The sequence below is a fragment of the Leopardus geoffroyi genome, chromosome B4, assembly GCF_018350155.1.
Source record: "Leopardus geoffroyi isolate Oge1 chromosome B4, O.geoffroyi_Oge1_pat1.0, whole genome shotgun sequence".
NCBI lineage: Eukaryota > Metazoa > Chordata > Mammalia > Carnivora > Felidae > Leopardus > Leopardus geoffroyi.
Window position 1 is genome coordinate 54,738,010 of NC_059341.1, and position 26,514 is coordinate 54,764,523.

Consider the following 26,514-nt stretch of genomic DNA (forward strand, 5'->3'; position numbering starts at 1 on the left):
GGCTTACTGTTCTGCACACCCCACACTCTTCAGGCAAAGCACTTTCAGTGGACCTCAAGCCTCTCCTTGTCTCTCTCTTTTATTTAGGTACAATGAACTTATTCCATACAAACATCTTCTTCACTGGAGCACTTACAACTGCTGCTGCAGGTGCCTGGTCACCTGACATCCTCTGTGGGGATCGCCTTCACAGCCTGCAGCACCAGGCTGTGTGCCTCACCAGAGACACATGTTTGTCCTTTAGGGTGGATCTAATTTTTGAGAATTGCAAAGTTTTCTCAGAGGCTGGAAAATAAGGTGAGGACCCAGCTGGGAAGCAGTATTTCCAGTTAAAAACCAGGTTAATGTGGGAAGACACAGTGGATGATGTGCCTTCCTCCAAAATGGCTCTGAAAGGTCATTCAAAGGAGATACTTGCAGCATGTGACACAGGGAGACATTCCTGGTGGCTGCTGGAGCCCAGATTAATGTTTCTGTCTGTGATATCAGGTAGTAGGGCTCCCTTCCCAGCCTGGTGAGGCTGGAGGGTGAGGCCTGCATTTGCCTGAAATACTTGCTCAAATGGTCCTGCCCTTGGGGAGCTTATGTTCCCCGCCCTGGCAACGAATATGCAAAGTTACCTTTGAGTGGTGACACGCACCCAGTACAGACCAACAAGTGTGAAGGACAAGGGCACATTCAGAATCAGAGTCAGTTCATCAGGGAAGGCTGCCTGGAGGAGGGGACTCATGGGTGGGTGTAAGAATCAGAGTCAGTTCATCAGGGAAGGCTGCCTGGAGGAGGGGACTCATGGGTGGGTGTAGAAGGAGAAACCCAACAGAACATGGGGCAGAGAAGGAAAAGAAGAAGAGAACCTCTCTCTGTTACTTGGGAAGCAGGATGAACAAACCATAAAGCAGGCAGGACACAGCTTTGCTGGCCTGGATAAACTGTTGGATTGGGGAACCAGAGTGAAGGGGAATGGAGACAGGCAGATTCTGACAGCCAGGCTGGATGTTCTGAATTTGCTAGGAGAGGTATTGTGGCCCACTGGAGGGTACCCAGAGATGTATTTTGCATGTCTTGTGTGTGTGTGTGTGTGTGTGTGTGTGTGTGTGTGTGTGTGTGTTAGAGGGCAAGATGTATATGCAGGTAGTTTTGTGCCAAGTGGCTTTGTGACCTAGGCTCTTGTCTTTCCATCTGTGTGGATGCATGAAATAGAGGGCAGCATATGTGCAAAGGTGTGTGTTGTGTATGTGTGTCTCTGTGTCTGTCTGTCTGTCTATAGGAGTAGTGGCACCTGGCAGGAGCCCTGGCTGTCCAAGTATCATTATCTCTTCTCTTCCTTCATCTGTCCTTCACTAAGGTCATGCCAAGGAGGTAAACAGTAAAATAGCAAGCTGCTATTTTCAGCTGTGGTCACTGGTCTTTGCCTCAGCTCCCTTCTACAGGGGCTCTTCTGGCCTTGCCAGAATTCCAGTGTGGTTGTTTCCTCCTCTCCCTTCTTGTTGTGAATCTGCAGGCATCGCCTTCTGGGTCCCATCTCTTCCAGGACTCCCCTGGGTGTGTGGGTGGGGAGTGGTGAAGCAGGAGGTCTTGGGCTGAGTTGGAATCTCAGCCCTGTTACTCCCCATGTAGTCTCTTCACCTGGACCCACTCACCTGTAAAAGGTGAGAAATAATTGCAGGGGCATAATTATTTCTAGGGGCAAAAAATAATTCATGGGACTGTGGTGAGAATTAGTGCTGTGGTAAAGATGCAACACACTCAGCACATAGTATGTGTTCAATAAATATTAGCTCTTATTTTTTGCCCTTCATCAAACTGTTCCCCTGTCTTCTTAGCCTGGTGTAAAAAGGATTTTTAAAAGAGAGAGGAACCAAAGTAATTGACTGCATAAACCAAAACTGACTATCAGGCATTTCATATGGTTCAGCCTAACGAGTGCTCTAAATTCTGAACACAGGAAATGCCCGTGAGTGTGGACAAGAAGGGAAGGTGGGGACTGGACTGAACCAGAACACAGGAAACCATGTGATTTCTGCACTGGACCCCAGGGAGGATGGAAGCTGCCCAAAGTCCATCCTACATTCATCCTGTGGTGGCAGAGCTGGCTGCCCTCTATCCCTGCAGTCGTGGGTCTGTGTCCACTGGGGCTACAGAGGATGTGGAAGTCAGCTCCCCATGTACTCTCATCTCCAGACAGGATCTGGACTCCTGGAACCTCATATCCACATATTCCTCTCCCCTCCCTGCATGTCAGGTGTGCTCGCACGCGAACACACACACACACACACACATGCACATGCACACACACAAATGCAAGGTGTCCTGGGATTTCTAAAGGAAAGCACTGTCCCACTAGAGATTGATTCCCTCCAGCTGCCTGCTTCCCTGATACTAAACCTCACAGGGCAGTGTAGGCTTAGATGATGTCCCTGCTTGGGTTTCTTACTCAGTTCCCTCCTTTCTCCTAGGGAGCAGAATCAGTGAGTCACACACTCTACCCTCTATATGTGTGCTGGGCACTGAGGGGAGACCCAGAGGGAGGAGCAGGTGCCCTGCCCTGGGGGAGCTCCTGGCAGCTGGAGATGAGGCCGAGAACCAAACATAAGGGCATACAGCTCTGGGAACTCCCTCAGCAAATATTTGTGAACTGAGTGGTCAAGGACTACTAAACAAAGCCCTATGACTTAGGTGATAGATGACTATCAATGACCAAAAGAGGCAAGATGAAGGAAGACACAGAACTGCAGAAGGTTTACTAGAAGACAAGGAGAATGATACTCATTTTGTTAGCAAGGAGCAGGAAAATGGAGAGGAGAGGGTCAGATGAGTCAGAGCTCTCAGTAAGTGCAAGATCTTTTAGTACAGAATGTGAACCTTGGAGACAGATGAGGAGGAAATATGCAGGTGTGCATGTGTGTGTGGGGGGGTGGTGATGTGTGTGTTAGGGAGGCAGAGGGATGGAGGAGACAGGGTCTGCTCTATGTGGGGTAGCAATGTAAAATATACCATGGTTATAACTCCACCGTGACCCCGGGCTGGGTGGACAAGATGCTGAGAAGCTAGGCTGATGTCGCTGGCCCTGATGTGTCCTCATGTTCTGTGAGGCTGGCTGAGCCTGGACTGTATAGTCTAGTGAGCCATGGCTGGGGGGAGACAACTGCCAGGGCTTTGACAGGTGGGGAAGAGGCCACTGGGGGTCAGGAGACAGAAAGAAGGAAAGGGAGACATAATGGGGTGTGGAGGGGTAATGGTAAGACTGAGGCTTTGAGACCTTTATCCTGGTTATCCCCTCATCCACCCCTTCCATGGACTGAATTCTGTATTTTAAAGCTAAAGGAACTTCAGTAAATGGTCTGGTTTAGCCTTTCATATTCAGAGGGTAAGGTATGACTTCCCCACTTCCCAGATGAGGCCTCAACTTGGCCAAGCTCTCCTGGGCAGAACATGCTGAGAAGGGCCCCAGGAGGCAGGTCTTTTGCCCTCTGGGGGTCACTTCTCCCTCACTCAACAGGTTCCAAGCTTGGCTGCTTCCCAGGGCAGAAACTGTAGGTAGGGGCACCACAGTGCAGTCATTTGATTCTTTGCTCAGCCCCTTACCAGCTGTGTGACTTGAGGCAAGTTCCTGAACCTCTCTGCCTTAGTTGCGTTATGTGTAAAATAGCCACACTAAAACCTGCTCCTGTAGCCCGGTATTGAGGATAACATGAGATTTATGCCAAAGAACTGTGTATAGTTGTAAAGATGTACATATCTAAATGCATTAGGCATTTTAAACCATCCTCATGCTCATCTTCGATATCTTCTCAGCTGATTCTCTCCATTCCTGCTGAGCAGATCAGTCTCCTGTCTTCCAAGTCCTTCACACACCCACCCTCTAAATCTGGCATTTCCTTCCCTCTGATCTTGCCTTGTACTCTCCATCTCTGTTTCCATCCTCCTTTCCAGAGTTCTCTCAGTCCTCAACAGATCTGGCTACATTCTATTAACTTATATGCTTTTCTCTCCCCAGCGTTTCTTGTCTTGTCTGTCTCTCTTCTCACATCCGAGAGAACAGGACCCTGTCTTCTCCTCCCTTGGGCTGCTTTCCCTCCCCCTGGGCTGGGCTCACAGGGCGAGTCTAAAGAATGGACACTGAGACGGGCTGAGAGTTTGAGATCCAACAGGAGAGGGAGGCCTCAGGGGATAGGACAGCAAACTAGGCTTCTGCATGTGGGCTTTTACATACAGGCTGTGTAATCCTTCTTCAGAAGATTTGCTATGACTGAGGGAGGGAAACAATCATCTCCCTCCTTGAGCTAAGGGTTAAACACTAATTAACTCCCTACTATTTAGAGAGACAATATTTGGTTCCCTGATGTGGGACACATCATCTGGAGGTCCATCCCACAGGCAGTATAGGAAGGTCTTTCCTTTTCTATTTAGGTGCTGTGTGTGTGTGTGTGTGTGTGTGTCTGGGTTTAGCATTTACCAACCCTACCTCAAAGGATATTCTTTCTAAAGTGTATCCTAAATTTCTTTTGCTGAAATTAATCCCATCATTCTAGAGAAGACAAATGCTAATGTCCAGGATCTGGTTCAGTGTGTTTCATAAAAGATGTATGTTCATGGGGGAGGGAGAGGGTAAAGGGTAGAACTTGGAGAAAAAATATAATTGCCCAACTCCTGGCTTTAAATGCATGGAGCCCTGGACATTATAAAATTTATTAAACTTCTATATGCCCATGGGGTGGGATGGAGCTGGTGGTTTTTGCTCCCTGGTCTTCTCTGCAGGACTTTTCTAGAAGGTTCCCTGTCTCCCCTCCCTATTGCTGCTAAAGAGACTCCTAGGGCTCTAGCTATAACCAGGCTTCCGGCCTCTGGGACCCTCAAAGGTGGCTGGCAGGGAAGGGGGGGAGAGAGAGTAATTCCCCTTTAGATTGCTTGAGTTAATGTTCTTAGGGTCTCCTATGGCCCTGAGACGAGCTGGGGAGCTAGTCTTTGTAGAGCCGCAGGAAAGCCTTGGGGAAATGGTAGAGTCCAGCTTGCCATTAAACTCTTAGGTCTTTACAAATTTGGCTGGTCGCTTTATCACTGTTTCCTTGAAACCTAGATTCAGGCATGTACACTGGCTTCAAGGTCTCTAATCTATGCCTCAGTTTCTCCTTTTGTGAGTTTTATATGTATATTTTGGGAGGCCCTTTAGTGAAAAGCTGCTTGAAGGCATTGATGGTGACACCTCAGAAGGTGGCTATATTGTTGACCCCAAATTAATGGACAGTCACTAGTATGTTATTTTGCTTATACGTTGCATGGTGCTTATTTAGCTCTCAATGCAGGCATAGTCCCGATTCTTACCCTCTCCTCCCTCTTCCCCATGTGATTCTAAACCAATCTGTCCCCAGCACTTTCTCCAGAGCTTGTCAGCCCCTCTTGCCTGCTTGCCTCTGCTTTGCTTTCTTCTTGGCCTCCACTCCCTCATTCACGCTCTGTGCCAGGCTGCATTAACCATGAAACATTTAGCACTGCGCTTCAGGAATCTTTTGACTGTGACATTTGGGGGGAGATGGTAGGGGAAGTAGTCTTCATATCCATATAGGGGTCTCTGGGATCACTGTTTGACACTGGGAAGGAGCCTGGGGCAGTGATGGCAGCAACTTCACCTTGTCAGCTTTCTGGGCACATCCACCACCTAGCAGCACCTGAGAGGGGACCAGCTCAGCATGGAGCCAGGTGAGATGGAAGAGGATCATAAAGCCAATATATGTCCCCCTCCCTGACCTGGCTCTCTCCTCCTGTTCCATACCAGTCTCCTTCTCTCTCTTTGTCTTCTTCCCTCCCCACCGCCAACCCATAGCCCTCTCTTCTTCCTTCCTACTTTGCCTCCTTCACCTTCATCTCTTTCAGGCAGATCTGTCTGTCTATCTGTCTGGGTCTCTGACTCCAAACAGTTTTTGATCTGAGATTTTCCAGGACTGAGTCTGCCATCAACTCTTCCTTCTGACTGTCTCCCTCCCTGCTTCCCTCCCCCAGACTCAGATCCATGTTCCCCCTCTTATCCTCCCTTCCATCTCTCTTCCTTGCTTCTCTTATCTCTGTGTCTTTCAGACTCTTCCCCCTGTGTCTGGCTCACACCTTTGCCTCCTCTCCTCTCCCCTCTTCCCACACCTTCAGATTCAGATACTTCATGTAAAATCACCTGGGTGGGCTCCAACTGCCAGGCCCCCATTCTGTTCCTTTCTCCAGGAGAGACTTATGCCCCCAACTCTGAACCCTCTGCATTCACCCCCCACCCCACCCCTACCCCCAGCCTTGGGACAGTTCTGTCCCTTTCTTTGTTATTTTAGTTTAAAATTGATTGTAATGGGTCAAAGCAAAAGAAGGCAGTGAAGGATGGGAACATGCAGGGGATACAGGAAGGCAATGACATTGTGGGGCCACAGCTTCTGTCCCAGGGGAGGGAGATGAGAACAGTCCAGAGCTGCAATTGGGCTGGGAGAGGGATGGGGACAAGGTGGCTGCATCCCCCCCACTTCTAGGAAGCACCTGTAGTCCCTGGGTCCCCCCAGTTTAGCCTGTACACTGAAATTCCATGTCCTTTCCTGCCTCTCACCCTATTTGCTCCTTCTTTTTCTCCTCTTGACTTGTTTTACTGTAACAGATTTTCAAGTAGGAATATGTCCAGGGCCTGACCCCAAACAATCCTACCATATGAAGGCAAAACCTTTGCCTTACCTGCTTCTTTCACCTTCTCCAGTCTCACGTATTCTGGTCTCTGGGACAGAATCTTTGATTCCCCTCCTTCCACTCCTCCAACCCCCCAAAAAAAGAAAAGCACCAACTTCCCAGGGAAAGGCAGTAGACAGTAGTGGGGGTGGAAGGAGGAGAGTAAGGACAATCAAGGAGAGACTCACACATCACTGGAGGCAGGGCAGGGGAGAGTACAAGGAGGAAAAGGGGTGAGGGTAGTAGCCACTCCTTTCCTCTGCCACCCCTGCCCACAATCCTGTGGGCTTTAACACAACTGAGGAGACAGGTGGGTGGGGTCAGGTCTGATAGGGAGGAGAGAGGAGAAGGAGAAACAAATCATTAAAACTTAGCGAGACCAAGTTAAGATGGTGGAATAGCATGGAGAGCTTGAGCTTGTCTCATCCCTGAAACGCAGCTAGATCAGCACTGAACCATTTTTTGCACACTCAGGAAATGGATCTTAGGATTAACACAAAAAGCTGCATAACTTGAGCCACAAAACTTGGCAAGTATGAAGTGTGGAGAGGTGAACTGGGGGAGAGAGAAGCCTGGGGGAGTAGGGAGCTGTTTTTGTGGAGAGAGGACAGAGAAAGGAAAGAGTGCAGTGCATCAGGAGAGTGCAGAAAAGCCTTGCCAAGCATGTCATTTCACAGGTGTGCTTCTCCCAGATGTGCTTTCTTAAAGCAGTCCTAGTCACTGTCCACCAATGGCCTCTCCGCTGCTCCTCACCCATGTCTCCCCTTCCCTGCCAACTCTGCTCAATTGGCAACTCTCAGGTGGCTCAGGGAACCACAGTGGGCATCTCCATAGCACCTGAGGGGACTCCGCCAGCCTTGGCTCTCACTGTGGATGCCCTCCTGCCTCTGGAGGTTGTAGCCATCTGGAACTCCTTTGTGGAAAGGGTGCACATGTAGGGCCCCTTTCTCTTTGTCTTCTTCTCCCAGACAGATGCAATCCAGGCTTGGGCGACCATTGAGGTTGGGTCTACAAGTCCAAGGGTGCAGAGACAGCAGCCTGGGGTTGTGGGTATGGACACAAGTGGGGGCTTCAGAGCTGTTGTGTCCACTGTGGAGGCAGTGGTCAGGCCGGGGCACCACAGCAAAGGCAAGAGTGATGGTGGAAGACTCCTTGGCAGCATCAAGAAATGGCAACAAGTCCACCTGGAAGGGCTTGGTCACCAAAGGTGATGCATGGATACAGATCCAGGCTGAGGACCCCTGGTAGCCTGAGGGAGGGAGGGAAGGAGGGTGCCTGGACCAGTTTTTTCATTACCTGCTGATTGTATGGAGGCCCTGGCATTCCCCACACCACCACCCCCTCCCCCCCCCCCCCCCCCCCGCCACCTACTCTCTACCCAGCAGGTAGTGAATAGCACAGGGAGAATGGAAAAGATTGTTTTGGGACTAGATGCAAGGAAAGGGAGACTCTTCCCCTGCACCTTCCCTTCTTTCCCTCAAGCAGATGCACATCTGGGAAAAATTTCAGCTTGAAGCAGGGGAAGACATCCTAGGACTGTTGGAATAGATACAAATCAAACACATAGATGCCCCTCCCCTACTGTTCTGTCATGACAGCCATCCTTCCAGTTCCTGCCTATCTCCTTTGCCTCTAGGAATTCTGGCTCTCTTGTCCCAGAGAGTCTTGTCTGGGCCTCTCATCCACTACCCAGCATAGTACCTGGAACAAAGGAGGTGCTCAGTTAGTGCCCTTGTCCCATACCCACTGGAGATGTGTTAGGGCAGGGTCAATGTAATTTGTAGGTTTTCCTCAGTTGGAGGTTCTTCCTTACAAATGGAACAATTCTTTCTGTTCCAATTTCAATGTGCTGTCTTAGTATAGGTAGTAAATACTCTGTCCCTTTAGGGACCTGCCACTGCCCTTCTCTCCCCTCCCTGAAACTACACCCAAGTCTTTAAGGAACCTGCTTTAGGGTTTAGAGGACTCTCAGCACTATCAAGTAGCAGCAGTGGTGCCCTGTTTCCTTGAGGTACAAGGCTTCTTGGGTCTATCACTAGTGCATTCATCCCTCTGTCTCTAAGTACCTTCTTTGTCTCTGAGAGTCTTGCCTCTGTTTGAAGATTAATGTTCTGGGAATAAGGAGGAACCTTTCTTTGGTCATTGTTCAGGGTCTTAGAACCCTATGTTTTGAATGTCTAGAGCATGAAGCTCTGTACCCTGGGACTATATCTTTGTCCTTACTTCCTCTAGCACAATGCTCAATACATACTCAGAATGTGCTATAAACACTGAATGACTGTATCAGTAAATCCTTTGTGGTGAAGCTCAAGCCAGTTCCCTTTTAGTTTTATTTCTGGAATGATGGGAAACTAGGGTGAGTGGGTGGATATGGATGGCATGGATGGGAGTGTTTGAGGAACCTATGGATAGGAGTGTTTGACGAACATAATAGGAGATCCTGTGAGAGGTGGCTGGTGGAGGAGGGGTGCTTCTATCCTGTTTAAAGGACTGCTGAGTGGACTCTAACTGGATCTTGGACTGGCTTCCCAATTACCACAGGCTTGGCTCCAACTGGCTCTCCACAATCTCCTCCTGCAAACCACCACTTCCTCCATATGCAGGACTCTGTGAAGGTTGTTTATTTCTAAATTCACATCTGGCTGTCACAGTCTGCAACAAAGTCCCGTTTAAGCCCTCAGTCCACCTCCTCACCTGTGCAGGGCCCCACTAGTCTTCCATTGCCCACCTCCAGATTTCCTCCCAGATTGCAGTTAAGGAATCTCCTTTACCCTTTCCCACCCTTCCCAGGCCCTGGCCTCTCCAAATCCTTACCTCCCCAAGGGCCCAGCCTCCTTAGAGCCCTGCCTCCACTGAGGCCCCACCTCCCCAGTGCCTGACATCTCCAGGGCCACGACTCCCCGACTCCCCGTGGGCACAGCTGCACTTAACTCCCAAGCCTGACTCTACTTGGCCAAGTTCTTACCTTTCCCTGGGTTTGGCTTGCACTTTCTCATCAGGTCTTCCTCCTCTGAGGTAGGAAAATTCCATTGGTAAGTGACTTTTTTGTGTTTATACAGTTGGCAAAAAAAACTGAGATGGAGCCAGAGAGGAAGAAAGCTGACCTTGGAGTACTGCTGGCTGTCTATGCCCTGTGGGTTTGAGCAGAAAGTATTTCATGGCTGGACTGTGGACTGAGGGGGCAGACCAGAAGCCTTTCAAATTTGGGAAGGGCAAACAGGTTTGTTGGGGTCAGAGTGATTTGGAAGCCTACACTCTGTTCTCTTCCAGACCAAAAATGTTCTCAGCTCTGTTGAGGAAAATATGAGGGAAGGTTATTCTTTGGTGTTTCCTCTCCAGAGTCCTTCCCACTTCTTTGCCCTGCCCTCCTTCTTAGCCTTTCCTTTATGACCTGGTGCAGGGCTTGCTTTATCAGTTTTGTCTTTCCCACTGAGCCAAGGACATAGTATCCTTAGACATGTTCTTTAAATGAATGAAGATTCTTCCACCTGGCTCTGCTGCCTCCTTCATGCTTTGCCACACTTTCTCACAGGAGATTCTGAAAGTCTCTGTATCATATCTTTTTAGGGAAGGCATTGGAATGGACTTTGTAGAATAGCAGGTCTAGTTTGATAAAGTGGTCTATCATCAAGAGGGAGTACTTCTTCCTCCATGCTTAAGGAGCTAAATATCTATTTTTTTTTAATTGCTGAGCATATCTCACTGCCTCTCTTATCTAAGTCAGAAAGGTGGTAGGGATTGATTATAGGCCAGGGCAGGCTGTAGGAGACTAGATTATCAAGTTCCACTGGGGTGTGGCTGCCTAGTGATCTTTAAAACTGTATGAAGGCTCATCTGAGTTCCCAAGCATATTGTTATAAACCAGTGCTAAATAAACCTTGAAAACTGAAGGCTCTGTTTTTTTTTTCTTTTGGAATCTATGAATTTTATATTCATGATAGGCATATTAATTAATAAGGATTGGAAGAGAAGTTGAAAATAGGTCCGACTTACTGGGTCTCCAAGAGGCAGTTTGTTCTTAGCACAAAACCTATTTGCAACTCCTCAAGGCCCTTGGAGTCTTAAACTGTTCTCCACCTTCCCCCACTCCCCAATGTCATGTATACTGTGGGCAGTACTCCAACACCAGAATCCCAGACAATACTTATCTATGCATAAAGCCTGTTTTATGGATTAAATGTGGCAAATATTGATTCCTAGTTTGTCTTTCTTTTACCTTCTAGAATTTATTGGGCAACTTTTCTCCATTATCAATGGGTACGGGGTAAGTGCTTCCAGAAGGCAGATTCATTTTAACCTTAGTTTAGGCAAAATCATGTGTAGAGGCAAATATCCTTCACTAAGTATATTGCAAATTGATGACTATTATTTTTGGATTATAGTTTTTGGTTTATCCTCTTCCTTTTTTTTCTTTTTTCATCACAGAAATCACAAAGCAGATTGGAGTTTAGAAAAAACTAGGGAAGAGGGATAAAGATTATCCCTTAAGGCTGGTGGCTGTCACTCTGTTGTACATTATGTTTCCTGACCTGGACTGAGGCAGATGGATCTTGGCAGAGAAGTCATACTGATCTATATTTGGATAAGAACTCAGGACTCTGAGATATGATACAACTTACATATGACCCAGATGATCTGGTGTCTTCCCTTCAACAAAACAAAACAACTTTCCAACGGAGTTGGTGGTAGTGTGGAGAAGATACCTAGGGTTATAAGAAGAACCAAGCACACTCTGGTGAGAGAGGACAGAGAGAAAGACAGCTGAGTCCTTACATGAAAGGAGAGAACACATTTAGAGATATGAAGAAAGATACCAGAGAGATAGTCGGCCTTTCCAAAGCCACCTTGTGTGCAGTATATTACTGAGGGTGAATATTGGGAGGAGGTACATGGAAGAAGGAGCCATAGGCTCTGGCCACTCGAAACTGCTAGTCTGAAAGTGGAGCCAGAGTGTAGTGATGGATTGGACACTGCATGGATTTCTAGATTCTCTTCTTACAAGGAAAGCAAGGATTGGGGGGTGGGGGAAAAATATAGCTATCTAACAAAGCTTCTTGATAAAAATGAGTGTGTATCAGGGCTCATTGTAAACAATGGCCATCCTATGTTACAATTGTAGTTTGGAAAATAAGGTGGACAGGAATATGGATTTCCTTCTAATACTTTCTCCTGAGAACTTTTGTTAGGTGTCAACAGGATTCAGGGTTGAGGAAAAGGAAGTAGAAAATCACAAGAAGTAGAGAAGAAATTGATTTTCACTGTCGACATCAATATATCATACATTTTCTAATCCCTTATTGCACACCCTTCTTGGATTTCCCCTGGTCTCCTTAGGATTCTTGTTTTGAAAATCTCATTCTGATTCTTCCTGGTATCTCATCTAGTTTCTGAAAACCTCTAGAAGCACAGGCTCAGTATTTTCTAATTTGTCAAGATGATCATCTTGTTTTGGTGGGATAGAGAAATGTTAAGAATTTCCAAAACTGTGGGGCACCTGGGTGTCTCAGTCAGTTAAGCATCCAACTCTTGGTTTCGATTCAGGTCCTGATCTCATGGTTTTGTGAGTTTGAGCCCTGCATTGGGCACTGCGCTAGCAGTGTGGAGTCTGCTCATTATTTTCTCTTTCCCGATGTCTCTCTCTGCCCCTCACCTGCTCGTGCTGTCTCTGTCTCTCTCAAAGAAAATAGGTAAATAAAAAAAAGAATTTTGAAAACTGGATTCTGCCTGAAACTAGCCTATATGAGTGAAAACATAAGTGATTAATGTTGCATTTAATGCAGTTATCCCACAGGGACTAAGAAAGGGTGTCTTGTTCACAACTACCCCAGAAAGATACTAGAGAATGTAGAGTCTATACAGCCTTTAGAGAAGGTCTGGCTATCTGATTGTGTACCCAAATAATTATTCATTGATACTAGTGTTGTGTCTGCATGTAACAGGGACCCCATGGGTATTGTGGGAATGAAGCAAAGATTATTTGGTCTACATCTAAATAGATTTTAGTCTACATTTGGGTCGAGGAATTTGGTCTACATACAATTAGTGTGGAGTGTCTTAGTCTGCATCAAGATGGGTTTTCACTGACTTGAAACTCATACTTTTTCTGACTGGGATGTCATTTGAGAAATGTAGTGCTGGGAGTGTTAGGGTAGGTAGGTGAGTTAGAAGAGGTGGCTGAGTTTCCTCTTTATCTAATGAGCAGACCATTCGAAAGCTTCCATGCCTTCAAGCTCAAATCTTGGTTGCACCTATTAATATTTTACTTGGACTTCAGTTCTCGTGTCAGATCTCTGACATCGCCAAACTGGGCCATAGAGCCTGGGGTACTTCCTTGGCCGTGGCCAAGTAACTCTTTGTATCTCAGATATCAGCTGGGAAAGGAAAGTCAAGCTGAAAGCATCATGAGCCAAAAACTCTGTCCCTGTGCTCCACCTTACCATCTACAACTCCTACCATATTCCTTAACTGGGTGTTGTCTAAGGGCAAAATTCTAGGCCAGTGAGTTACGCCACTGGACATTAGTGAGAGGACAGCAGGGGGAAAGGAGAGCATACTGGATAGATAAGATACCTATCTGTAGGTTGCCAAGAGAAGCTTCTGGAAGGAAGCTCATGTTGAACAGGGTTTGGAAAGAGTGTGTTCTGGACACAGAGGGACAGCCTGTGTGAGGGCTGATGTTAATGCTAGCATGATGTGCATGCATGAAGAAAGAATTGTCCTGTTGAAGCAGGAGCCACAGAAAAGTTTAATTGGAGTAAGTGATAGAAGAACAGTGAAAAGAAAGACGTAGAAGTACGATCTTAGAAGTTTGGACTTAACAGAGAATAGAAAACTATACATCTGGAGAGAGAGTGAGAGTATGTGTCATGTGTGTGTGTGTGTGTGTGTGTCTTTTTAAGACATGAGGAAAGTGTCACTTTCCATAAAGAGGGTAGAGAGCACTCATACTTCAGTAATCTGGTGCAATGCAGTGGTCAGTAAGAAGGTGATTTGGGGCTTTATTCTGCTTCAAGGGCAATATTTTATGATGGCTGCTGGGTGAATGTGAGTGAGAGCTGAGAGGATCTCGTTATTCAAGTTACCAATATGGACAAGGAGGGTGGACCAGGGAGTATGGCAGGAGGCTGGCCCTGGATGTACACTATTTGCAAAGCATAAAAACCTACTAGATCGAGGTCTAGTGTGGACAAGGTGCTAAGTGCACCTTGTGACTTCATGTCAACTGAATTGAATTGAGGGCTAAGTTTGTGATCCCCAAATATATGAAACCAATGAGTTCAGCTGGAATTTCTCACTTCCAATTTTTTATGGAATTTCCCTGAATAAAGAAGTCAGGATCCTTAGATGCTTTGTCAATCCTCTTGTTTCCAGACATATTTGGGGTTTTCTTCCTTCTTAAACTAAAATAGAAAGGCAATCCTTTATCTTCTGTGTTGATCTTCCCATACTAATAGCATGTTCAGAATGTCTACTACTCCTTATTTCAAGTCCATATTCATTTATAAGTTTAAAAAAATAATGAGGAGATCCAAAAATAGACAGAGGTGTGTAGTAATGCCTGATATGCAGTGGTCTTTTTTCTTATTTCCATGGATGATTAATAAATACTAACAATATTCTAGGTGCCATGAGCTCTGAGCTGCTCACAGATATGGGTAACAATGGGGAACACTCATGCCCATATATAATATATATATAATACTAGGGCAGTCTCTAGTTTTCAACCACAATCAAGCCGGAATGATCACTCTGACATAGCTGAAATCCTTTTATCAGCATCTCTATGCCATTTTAGCTCTGGAAAGGATTAACCACATTTTGGATTGAATAGTGAGCTGACATTTTTATGGTACTGGTTCTTCTGGGTTTTGCCATTCTCTGGTGAACATTCTCAATCTGCTCATGATTGGAAGCCAAGTCTGGGGAGCAAATGGCCAAGTGAACTAGGAAGCTTAAAAAGATGTTTTGTTAAACCATCCTGCTTAAACTGGCACCATCTGCCTTCCTACCCTCATCTGTTCCAGTCGGGGCTGTCATCATTTGTGGCAGATGTTCTGTGGCAGTGTGTACCAGCAGCATTTGGAAACCTAGAGTGAGACTGAGGTTTGGGAAGCCCAAACTGGAGATTTTTATGTTGTCAGGGAAATTGCAACCATCTTCCTGCCTTTAGGCTACCATTTTAGAAAATGTCTGCTCCCCATCCCCATCTTCCTTTACACAATGAGAATCAAGGTTTCATTTTCTTCTTTAGCACACCGTACCTGCACTGAAGATAGTTCTTTTTCTCAAGAATTAGGTAGTGACTGGGGTGCCTGGGTGGTTCAGTGGGTTAAGCATCTGAGTCTTGTTTTGGCTGTAATTATGATCTCATGGTTTGTGAGTTCAAGTCCTGCATTGGACTCTGTATCAACCTTGAGTAGCCTTCTTGGGATTCTCTTGCTCTCTCTTTCTCTCTCTTTCTCTCAAAATAAATTAATAAACTTAAAAAAATAAAAAAAAAGAATGAGGTAGTGACTAGAAAAATATTTGGAATGGAATGATGAAAGGAGTCTCAGAAGGGGACTTTTATATTTGGCATCTAGAAATCTACTATCCTATATTTCTACTAAAAGACAAGCAAAAGGAGATGGGTTAATGTTGTGAGCAGAAATTATAATTAGCTGTAAAATCATATCTGGGAACTATTGAAATAGCTATGGTGATGCGTTGGAATCTTTCTTGGCAGCTAAAAAGATAGTCTGGAGACATTTTGGCCCTATATTAGGTTTGGATTTTAGCAAGACCTGGCTACATATCACTTTCAGATTTAATGATCTCGGTACCTCCATTTCTGGCCCATCAGTATATATTTGGGAGGAAAGGGAGGACATTAGCAGAAGGTGACCTTGGCACAAATAAAAGAACCGGCTCAAATACTGCTTGGATAGCTATGCTGTACAGTCTTCACTCTTTGTGGAGGTAGGGTGCTGCAGTAGAAAGAACATGGTTTCTGAAGTAACAAAAACCCAATTTTAAATTCCAGCTTTTCTTTGTACTGGCTAAATGAGCTTGGGACAGTTGTCTACCCTCTCAGTCAGTAAAGTGGAATAATAATACTTTTTTATTGGACTGTTATGGGGGTTAAATGAAATAACATGTACATTACCTTTAGCTTAACAAATCTCTTTTTTATTGGACTGTTATGGGGGTTAAATGAAATAACATGTACATTACTTTTAGCTTAACAAATCTTGTTCTCCTTCACCACACTCTTTATGTATCCCTAGGTCTTGCATATACCTCATACCCCTATTTGCCAGATACAATTTTTTCTCTGCCTTCAGCTTCTGCACATGTTCCCAAATGCCTCTATGGTTGAATTCTATGGCCTTGGTTTACTAGTGATCCCACAAAATGATAATAAGAGTATGGAATTTTTATAACCGTATTAACATGAGCCAAGGTTGTGTTTCTTTTCAGGTATTTTTGCTTGTTGACAATTTTGGTGTAAATCAAAGATAAATAATTTTACCTGCACCCACTCTTCTAATCTAAAGTTCCTGATCTGGTTCTAGGTCATTCTCGGTGGGGTTTTGTTCCAGCCAAAAGTGATGGCAAGCTTGTTTATAAAGGGCACTCAGGGAAGGAGAATCCATAACATTTATTAGTGGAACACTCTACTTTTCCTCCTACATTTTTTAGTTGGAAAAATATACAACCTACAGAAAATTGCAAGGATAGTACAATTAACACTCTTTTAGCTTTCACAAAATTTGAGCAATTATTAATATTTTCCCACATTTGCTTGCTCTGTCCAATGTATGTGTGTGTGTATGAAATATGATCCATATTCAACATTTACTAATTGTCCAATTTTTTATACTAAAATGTTTCTCCCTGATCCATATGCAGTCTAGTGATCTACATTGCATTTCATTGTCATGTCTCTTTAGTCTCCTTTAATCTGCAACAGTTCCTCAGACTGTCATTCCTGACATTGACAGTTTTAAACAGCACCGGTCATTTATTTTCTAGAAAGTCAACTTCCTGTAGAAAGTTGTTCTGTAGACTGATCTTTTTTTTATATTTTTTATTTATTGACAGACAGAGAGAGAGAGGGAGAGGATGAGTGGGGGAGGGGCAGAGAGAGGGGGGAGATAGAATCCCAAGCAGGCTCCCCGCTATAAGCAGCAGAGCCTGACGTAGGGCTCAATGTCACAAATCATGAGGCAATGACCTGAGTCAAAATCAAAAGTGGGATGCTTAACTAATTGAGACACCCAGGTGCCCCTATAGACTGATCACTTTTATCATTAGATTCAGGTTACACATTTTGGGCAGGAATATGACATAAGAACATTGTGAAAGACAATGAGTGCCATGTAAGAAGGGAAAACATGTCTTTTTCCTCACCATTGTTTTTTTGTAGCACCAAGCACTAGGACTGGCTTTTAGAAGGTGTTTGGAGCAGTGTCTGGGTCACTCAGTCAGGTAAGCATCAACTCTTGGTTTTGACTCAGGTCATGAACTCATGGTTTATGAGTTTGAGCCCTGCCTCAGGCTCTGTGCTAACAGCATGGAGCCTGCTTGGGATTCTCTCTGCCCTCCCCCACTCACTCTCATGAGCTTGCTCTTGTGTTCTCTCTCTCTCTCTCTCTCTCTCTCTCTCTCTCCTTCTCTCTCAAAACTCTTAAAAAAAATAGAAGGTGCTTAATATTTATTTAATGAATGAATATTTAAGACTTTCACTGTCACTTTGCTACTTGAGGAGAGGAGGAAGAGCAGCCTTCTCCTATATCCTAGTTCCATTTTAATTATATATGTTTGAAGGCTTAAAGGCAACCCAGGAAACAAAAGGACAGTATAGTACAATTCCACTTATATGAGGTACCTAGCCTAGTCAAGTTTATAGAGACAAAAAGTAGAATGGTGGTGTGCAGGGTCTGCTCAGAGGGGAGAATGGGGAGTTACTGTTAAATGGGTGCAGAGTTTGACCTGAGGAAGTTGAACGAGTTCTAGACCTGATGGTGATGATGGTTGCACAACAGTGTGAAGGTGAAGCTGTCTTGGATCCCCATTTTATAATCACAACACCCCCTCTGAGTACATCCTAACCTTTTCTTGCTTCCCTTTTCTCTATAGCACTGATTGCAAATCCAACACAATTTATATTCATATTACTTATTTGTTTATTGTTTGCTTCCTATTGCAAGATATATGCAACATGAATGGAGGGATATTTGTGTTTTCCTTCGCTTTATGTGCATTGCTCAATAAATGGGATCAGTATATTTGTTGAATGAATAAAAGAAGGACTATGATTGAACACAAACTTCTAGAGAAGGCACAAACAGAAAGGGAAAATGGGAAGATTCCATTTTTCATTCGGATTTGTTAACTAATTTCTTCTACCTTTGGATATGAGACTCAGACCCAGTGTCATAGTAGTTTTGTCCTGTTTACCTTTTCATATGTATTCTGACCTGTTTCCACTGTGGAAGTGTTGGTGTACACATGCACCACACTCACTATTATTTAAAGCTCCCACTCTGAACTCAGAGCTCCTACACTTGTATTCCTGACTGCCCCCTACTTCATTCCAGGTCTGCTGAGTTAGAAGTTTGGAAACTCTGGGGAAGCTCAACTATCCAAAAAACTTTATACTTGTTGGGGTGCCACTGGCTTGATTGGCTCCAGAGTTTTCATTGTCTTGATATTGAAGAAGGCTGAGAGAATTTATATACTTTGGGAACAGGAAGGAGCTGTGCTTGGATACAGAGGGATTGATATAATCCCTGGAGATGCTTCATTTAAATTCCATTTCTCTGAAACTCTGAGAACTTGAAAATAATTATTTAACAGCCTCATTAGGTTTCCTCTGAGGCAGGGTTAGGAGACCAGAATGGTTAGGAGGCCAGTGACTACAGAAAAATGAGTGGGAAGAGAAAGAAACAGAGGCTGAGAGGTAGCTGGGTCAGTGATAAATACTGTGGTACTTTGTAGGCCATTGTAAATGCAGACTTTGGCTCAAATCCTGAATAAAAAGGAAATCAGTGGAATGTTTTGAGCAAATGATATAACATTCTTAATAGATATATGTATATCCTTGACAAATATACTTATTTTGGCAGGTTTTAAAATGAACATAAATGGCATTGTGCTATACACTTCATCGTTCTTTTACTTTTCCCACTTAACATTGTTTCTTAGATCTACCCATGTGGCTTCCTGTAAATCTACTTTATTATTCTGAATGCTGTGCAGTATTTAATTGTGCATATATGACACATTTTACTTCTATATCCCTCTAGTAAAAGACTCTGGCATAGCTTCCAACTTCCTGCTACCACAAATAATCCTGTGACGAATATGCTCATAAGGACCTCCTTATGAATTCAGGAGTTTCCTTGGAGTGTTCACCTTGTAGAGGGATTGTGGGGTGAGAGGGTGTGTGCATTCTTAATTCCACTAAGACTGTGATTCAGAATGGTGACCCCAGTTACACTCCCACCAGGAGTGTGTGATAGTTTGTATCTTCTCATCCAATTCTCACATTGGTTCAGTAAGAGAAGTCAAGTAAGTTTCCTTGTAGATGCAGAAACTGAGGCTTAGAGAGATTAAGCAAATTACCCTAGTTTATGTAGTCAAGCGGAAGAACCAGGGCTCAAATCCAAAATTTCTGACATAATGTTTATTGCTCACACCACTGTAGTACCCATCACTACCTCTTCCAGAAATAAGATGAGACATCTGCAGGTAAAGATACTATTGTCATTGTTGTTGTTGTAGTTGTGATTGTTGTTGTTGTTGTTGTATTTGAGCCTTGCATTTTCAATGTGTGGTCTAACTCAGTAACCCTAGGCCCCACAAGTATTTAGCACCAAGGAATAAGGCTAGAGAAATAATCACGGGTCAGATGATGAAGGGAAGGAAGGACTAGGAAGGAAGGAAGGGCAATGGGGTATCAGTGAAGGGTCTGAAGCCTGGCGTTGGTGGGGGCGGGGGATTGGTACATCAATTACATTCATAGAGCAGAAAATATTCCATCAGTTAAGAAGTTATTCTCCTTATCTATCTTGCATGCTGGTTAGTAAATCATAACATTGGAACTGGTGGGTGGCAAATAAGGAGTCTAGATGGATTTGTAAACAGAAGGTCTGAACTGTAACCCAAGGGTTCCTTTTGATCATCTACAGAGAAGACTTTTCAATTTTAACTTGACCTTTCTCTCTTTAGAAGCCTCTGACATTTCTTAAAATTCTTTCAAAACTAAAGCCCGAATATGGAGGAGAGCGTGGGCTATGTGACTTTTTTCCCTCTGTTCTCCAGAGCCTTTTTCAGGGCATTGTTGTCAATTGTTCATCCAAAGCTTTGTTTTCCTTGTGGAGCTGATCATTTGAACAGCAGCAAGGGAGTAGGGGAAAAGAAGAACCACATGCAGGGTTCATTCATTAAGAATGTATATTTGTTATATTCAGACCATGGTATGAATGAGTTAAAAATAACTCTTTGTGAAAAATTAGTATGGAGTTCCAAGTGAGTATTTTAATACAAGCTCATAAAGCAGGGCAGCTTGCTGCTCTCCCGGTCTCCAGGCTCCTGGAAGCTGACATCACAGATGGTACAGGGTGTTTATTGAGCACAGGGTAGCCAGTGAGGAGACTGTCTGCAGAAGTGAGTTCATCTTCTCTCCTAGAAGTCAGAGAGGAGGAGACAGAAGGAATTGTTTTGATTGTGAGCTACTTCTTTCCTCTCTACACATCACACTTTCACAATTGTAGACATACAACCGTAGTGAACTTTTGCCTGGTTGCTATGGGTAAAGTTTATTTAAGGTCAGAATGCATGCACGCACACACACACACACACACACACACACACACACACACACACACAAAGGCTCTTCTGGCTCTTCTCCCTTCTTAGTAATGGACCTTTGATTGAATGCTGCACCTATTTCTCCAGTGTTTTCTTATCAGACAGCCTGTTCTTCTTCTTCTTGCAGGTAGTTATGAAGGCCTTGCCTCTTTCTCCCTCTTCCTCCCTTTTTGCAGTGTCCTGAGGGCCTCAGTGTATAAAGGGAAGGGTTGGACTGTACTTTCTTTGCCATCAGTACAACTAAACAGTTGATGCAGAATGAGGAGAAAGGGAACCAAAGTGACATCCAAACTTGCTAGCTGATTTCGGGGCTAAGAGTTTAAAGACCAGGAGGCCAAATTTGTATTTTAAATTCAGATGATATTTTTAAAAATGGTTCTGTAATTGCAACAAAGTCCACTAGTCTATAATTAATGTGTTATAACTCGAACTCAAGCACCATGCAAACATCCCACGTGTGGATTATTGCACATTATATGCATTCCTTCTTGTGTCTTACAGCTTAATTAGTACATGAAGCTACATCAGTTAGGGGAACCCAAATGGGAATATATCATGTGGTGTGTAAAAAGGGAGAATGTTGGGAGGTATTCAACCCTTTTTTCTGGGAGGAGAAAGCAGGGTTGATTTTTCTATGATGTCTTTTGTGTCAGTTTCTGTGATATTTGTGCTGCAACAAGTGACATGGGATTTCTGAGCTTTGGTCGGTTGGTTGAACACCTTTGTTCAGTAAATATTTATTGTTTTTCTAGGCTTTAAGGAGGGATAGCACATAGAAGAAAAAATATGAAGCAGTAACTGTGAAGCCTGAGCAATGGAACCTGGCAGCCCCAACCCAACTCAGTTTAACTCAGCCTCACCAAACCTGATTCCAGACTCATGGCACCTGAACTTGCTGCAGCTCTCTGATCCCAGAATCCTCTTCAATTCCAGCTAGAATGCTGTGTCTGGCACTTCGCAGATTTGGTCAAAAGCTGGTACGCAGACATATGCTGGAGGAATATGCGGCCGATATGGGCCCTGACAGAAGACTGACCACCCTAGATTTAGTGGCCCTGGGTGTGAGCTGCACAGTGGGTGTAGGTATATATATCCTGGCTGGTGAGGTGGCTAGAGATAAAGCAGGACCATCCATCGTGATCTGCTTGTTGGTGGCCGGCCTATCTTCTGTGTTGTCTGGGCTGTGCTATGCAGAGTTTGGTGTCCAGGTTTCCTATTCTGGCTCTTCATATCTCTACAGCTACGTCACTCTAGGTGAACTCTGGGCTTTCATCACTGGCTGGAACCTCATCATCTTCTTTGTTGCTCATACAGCCACTGTGGCCCGGGCTTGGACCTTAGCTTTCGACAATCTGCTTGGGAACCAGATATCTCAGACCCTGCATGAGAGCATCTCACCTAATGTTCCCCAGGTCCTTGGAGAAATTCTAGGATTCATTGTTGTGGGCCTTGTGTTGCTGCTCATGGAATTGTTGATTCTGAGGAGTAGTTGGATTTTCCTGGTTTCCAAAGTGGTCATATTGGTGAAACTTTTGACCCTCAGTTTTGTCATCATTGCTGGCTTCATTAAGGGGGACTTGCACAACTGGAAGCTCACAGAAGAGGACTACGTAAAGGCTGGACTCAATGACACCTCAAGCTTAGGCCCTCTGGGCTCTGGAGGATTTGTGCCTTTTGGCTTCAAGGGGATTCTCCGTGGAGCAGCTACCTGTTTCTATGCATTTATAGGTTTCACTATTATTGTTACCAGAGTCGAAGAAGCCCGAAATCCCCAGTATTCTGTCCCCATGGGCATTGTTATTTCACTGTTCATCTGCTTTTTGATGTATTTTGGTGTCTCTTCAGCACTTACACTTATGGTGCCTTACTACCAGCTCCAACCTGGGAGCACCTTGCCTGAGGCACTTCTCCATGTTGGCTGGGCCCATGCCTGCTATGTTGTAACTTTTGGATTCCTCTGTAGTCTTTCCATCAGCATCTTTGGCTTTATGTTCCCCATACGTAATCTTATATACATGATGACACAGGATGGGCTCCTGTTCCCTGTCCTTGCCAGGATCCAAACTGGCACAGACACCCCCATCGTGGCCACTGTGATCTTGAGCATTATTGCAGCCATCATGGCCTTCTTCTTTAGACTCACTGATCTTGTGGACCTCATGTCAGTTGGGGCCCTGCTAGCTTACTCTTTGCTGGCTACTTGTGTTCTCATCATCAGGTATCAGCCTCAGAGGAGGACTGGAGGAAATGAAGCAGAGGTACAGGAGGAGAATGGACCTGCAGCAGAGAAGCTGACTCTACAGGCACTACTTTTTCCAGGCAGCTCCACCCCCACTCCACTCTCTGGCCAGGTTGTCTATGTTTGCTCCTCACTGCTTGTTCTGCTGCTCACTCTTCTTTGCCTGGTGCTGGCCCAGTGGCCAGTTCTGCTTTCTGGAGACCCAGTGTGGATTTCAGTGGTTGTGGTGCTCCTGGTGCTCATCATTGGGATCACTGGGGTCATCTGGAGACAGCCACAGAACTCCAGTCGCCTTCACTTTAAGGTCCCTGCTCTGCCTCTCCTCCCACTACTGACCATCTTTGTGAATGTTTGCCTTATGATGCAGATGACAGCTAACACCTGGGCCCTGTTTGGTGTCTGGATGCTGATTGGGTTTGCTATCTACTTCAGCTATGGGATCCAGCACAGCCTGGTCAATTAATCCCACTTCAATTAAGGTCAGAAGTGTACACCTTGAACTCATTAATGCCAGTACAGATTTGGCTTGGCATCATCACATGTGAGTGCAGTCAGGTCCCCCTGCATAATATGGAGAGTACTCTTGAGCACATGGAAAGCTGGACCTCCATGGAATGGTGGTAGGGGAAAGAGCTCTGTGTGTATTGTGAAGAATGTGTCTTCTCCTCCTATTTTTTTTTCTTTTTTTTACTTGTGTACTTTTTAATTGTGTCTGTACTGCATACTGACTTTAAACAAGTTATTATTACAAGAAACTAGAAAAAAGTGTGTTTGTTTTCTTTGGGTAAATATCCAATAGCAGAAATACTGGATCATATGGTAGTTCTACATTTAATTTTCTGAGGAATTTCCATACTGACTTCTATAATGACAGCAACAATTTACATTCCCACCAACAGTACATGAGGGTTCCTTTTTCTCCACATCCACACTAACACATGTTATTTCTTGTTTATTTTTATTTTAACCATTCTGACAGGTGTAAAGTGATATCTCATTGTAGTTCTAATTTATACTCCCTGATGATTTGTGATGCTGAGCATTTTCATGTGTCTGTTTGTCATCTAGTATCTCTTCTTTGGAAAATATTTATTTAGGTTCTCTGTCTACTTTTTAATGGATTATTTGGCCTTTTGGTTTTGAGTTGTGTAAGTTCTTTATATATTTTAGATATTAACCCCTTATTAGATATATCATGTGTCCTGTGGCTAATTTGGTTTTGGATAAAAGAAGAAACCCAAGAAAAAAAGTGAAAGGGACTGAGCTGGGAATGCTCAGTGCTGTCTCTTTAACTCACTAAAGTCACAGTGAAGGGGGTGGAGAAAGGCAAGGAATAGTCCTTTGCTTAGTGGTGCTCAAACTTCAGTGGGTGTCACCTCACCTGGAGGGCTTGTGGAAACACAGATTGCTGGGCCCAGCCTCCAGCTTTTGGAATTCAGTAGGTCTAGGTGGGACCTAGAACTTGTACTTCTAAGGAGTTCCCAGATGTTGTTGATACTGCTGGTCCAGGGACCACGCACAGAAAACCAAAGCTCCAGCTGAAGCCCCTCCACATATAAAGATGAAGTGAGAGAAACCAAGGCACCCTTTGAACACTTACCTTCATTTAATGAAATAATCAGATTAAAATACCATCAATAATCCTTTCACAATGGATAAATCATAGTGAATAATTGCATAATGTTTATGTTATCAAATCACCACCACAATGTACATGTTAAATACCTAACAATTTTTTATATCAGTTATAAATCAATAACGCTGAAATTAAAAAAAAAAAAAAGAAATACCACAGGTATCTGTGTATCTTTGTTTTCTGTATATTGTTCCTGATTTTAGATGACAGGTAAGGAGTGTTTCTTGTTCACACCCCCAGAGCATCCAGCTGGGACCAGGCACATAAGCAGCATTAATAAATTCATGTTAAATTGAATCGAGTCTTACACATTTCCTTGGTACAGAAAATTCTCCTTCCTTTCAGGCTAGCACTGTGCTACTCCTTTAACTATCTTCAGAAAGACTTCCTTAAAGTATTTCTCTCCATGCTGAATTTTAAAACAGTATCTAGATCTGTACCCAGCATCTAGAACTGTACCCAGGCATGTCTACTTTTGCCTTTGTGTGACTATGTCTGAGTTCTCATGACTGTCCTGTCTGTTCCATCAGAGTAGAATCTTGCTCAGGGTAAGGAGTAGGTTTTTCCCTTCCTGTAGACCCAATAGTGAAGAACAAGATTGTTGATTCAAAGAGGAACAGAGAAAATACAGCCCTGGGACAGGAGAATGCTTGACATAACCCTGCCCGTTCCTGCTCCATTCATTCCCATGGGATGTGGGGAGGGGATGTAAAACTAATAGAAGTCTCAGCCAGTTCTACCTGACTCCAAGGACTCCCTGAAGATGAGACTGGTTCTGCCATGGGCACAAAAGGCATCTTTCTTGAAGCAGTTTTACAGTTGGCATAGAAGGGCCAGTGGCTTTCTATTGTATTTATGTATGGGGCCTGCTCTGGTCAGGAGGGATAGAAAGCTACTTTCTTACTTGTAGAATTTCTCATCTTCCCAACAGGGAGTAGATGACTGCCTGCTAGAGGCAGGATTACCCATATACTTACTAAATGCTTTAGATATTTTTTTTTTAATTTTTTTTTCAACGTTTATTTATTTTTGGGACAGAGAGAGACAGAGCATGAACGGGGGAGGGGCAGAGAGAGAGGGAGACACAGAATCGTAAACAGGCTCCAGGCTCTGAGCCATCAGCCCAGAGCCTGACGCGGGGCTCAAACTCACGGACCGCGAGATCGTGACCTGGCTGAAGTCGGACGCTTAACCGACTGCGCCACCCAGGCGTCCCACTTTAGATATTTTTTTGAGAGACTGGTGCAAAAATCTCATGAGAGAATCTAAGATGCTTTGGGGAGAGAGATTGTACACCCCAAACTGGGGAGAAGAACAAACTGAAATAAGAGGCATTAGTGATTAGATAGGTAGTGAGGCATGCATCATTACTTTGGAAGGGAAAGTACAAGTAGAAACTGAAAAAGATGTATTGGTCAAGAGGATGCACATGGAGGAATTTGGGAAACAGGGATAAGTAAGTTATAAAATAAATGGGACAGTATTCTGAGCTACACGGACCTTTAAGACATGAAAGAATAAGACTCTTGTGAGGGATGTGTGTTTCCACACTTGAGGGGAATTTATGAGCCAGGTTTACACTGTGTATTGTGTCATGGAGTGAGATTAATCAGGAAGGGATCAGGCATGATTCTCATTGCCATCTGGAGGACAAAAGACAGACAGATGTGGACAGATAAACTCTTTGTGGAAGATAGTTGTAGCAACTGCTACACTCATGTAGATCCTGGTCTTCAAAATATGGTCCATGGACGAATAATGTGTGTGTCACCTGGGAGCTTGTTATAAATGCAGAATCTCAGGCCTAACCCAGACCTACTGAATCAGAATCTGCATTTTTAACAGGCTCCCAGATGATGTCTATGCTCTTTCAGGTTTGAGAAGCACTGGCCTTAGATGATTGATGACAGATGTCTGGTCTCAGATGAGCACTATGGAAAGTCTGAAAACTTTGGAATTGGGAGTACAAGAGGAGGGACCTAGACTGAGAAAATTGAATTTGGGGAAGAAGGAAAAGTGCAGGCCTTGGCTGCCCTCCTGTCCCCAGGCCTTCCACACTAATCATTGTGCCAGTGTTTGGCACTCTGCCCAC

General features: G+C 44.4%; 1 protein-coding gene across 2 annotated transcripts; it reads left to right on the forward strand.

The window, feature by feature from the left end:
• Positions 1 to 9,597: 9,597 nt before the first annotated feature.
• On the forward strand, positions 9,598 to 23,627 carry LOC123590099 (cationic amino acid transporter 3-like). Of its 2 annotated transcripts, none has more exons than XM_045462949.1 (2): positions 9,598 to 9,705; positions 21,300 to 23,627. In XM_045462949.1, exon 2 carries the CDS (start codon positions 21,486 to 21,488, stop codon positions 23,247 to 23,249), a length of 1,764 nt encoding a protein of 587 aa, XP_045318905.1. In that variant the 5' UTR covers positions 9,598 to 9,705; positions 21,300 to 21,485; the 3' UTR covers positions 23,250 to 23,627. The 2 variants fall into 2 exon arrangements, with proteins under 2 accessions (XP_045318905.1, XP_045318904.1); XM_045462948.1 differs by having other exon boundaries at positions 9,602 to 9,722.
• The last annotated feature ends 2,887 nt before the right edge of the window (positions 23,628 to 26,514 follow it).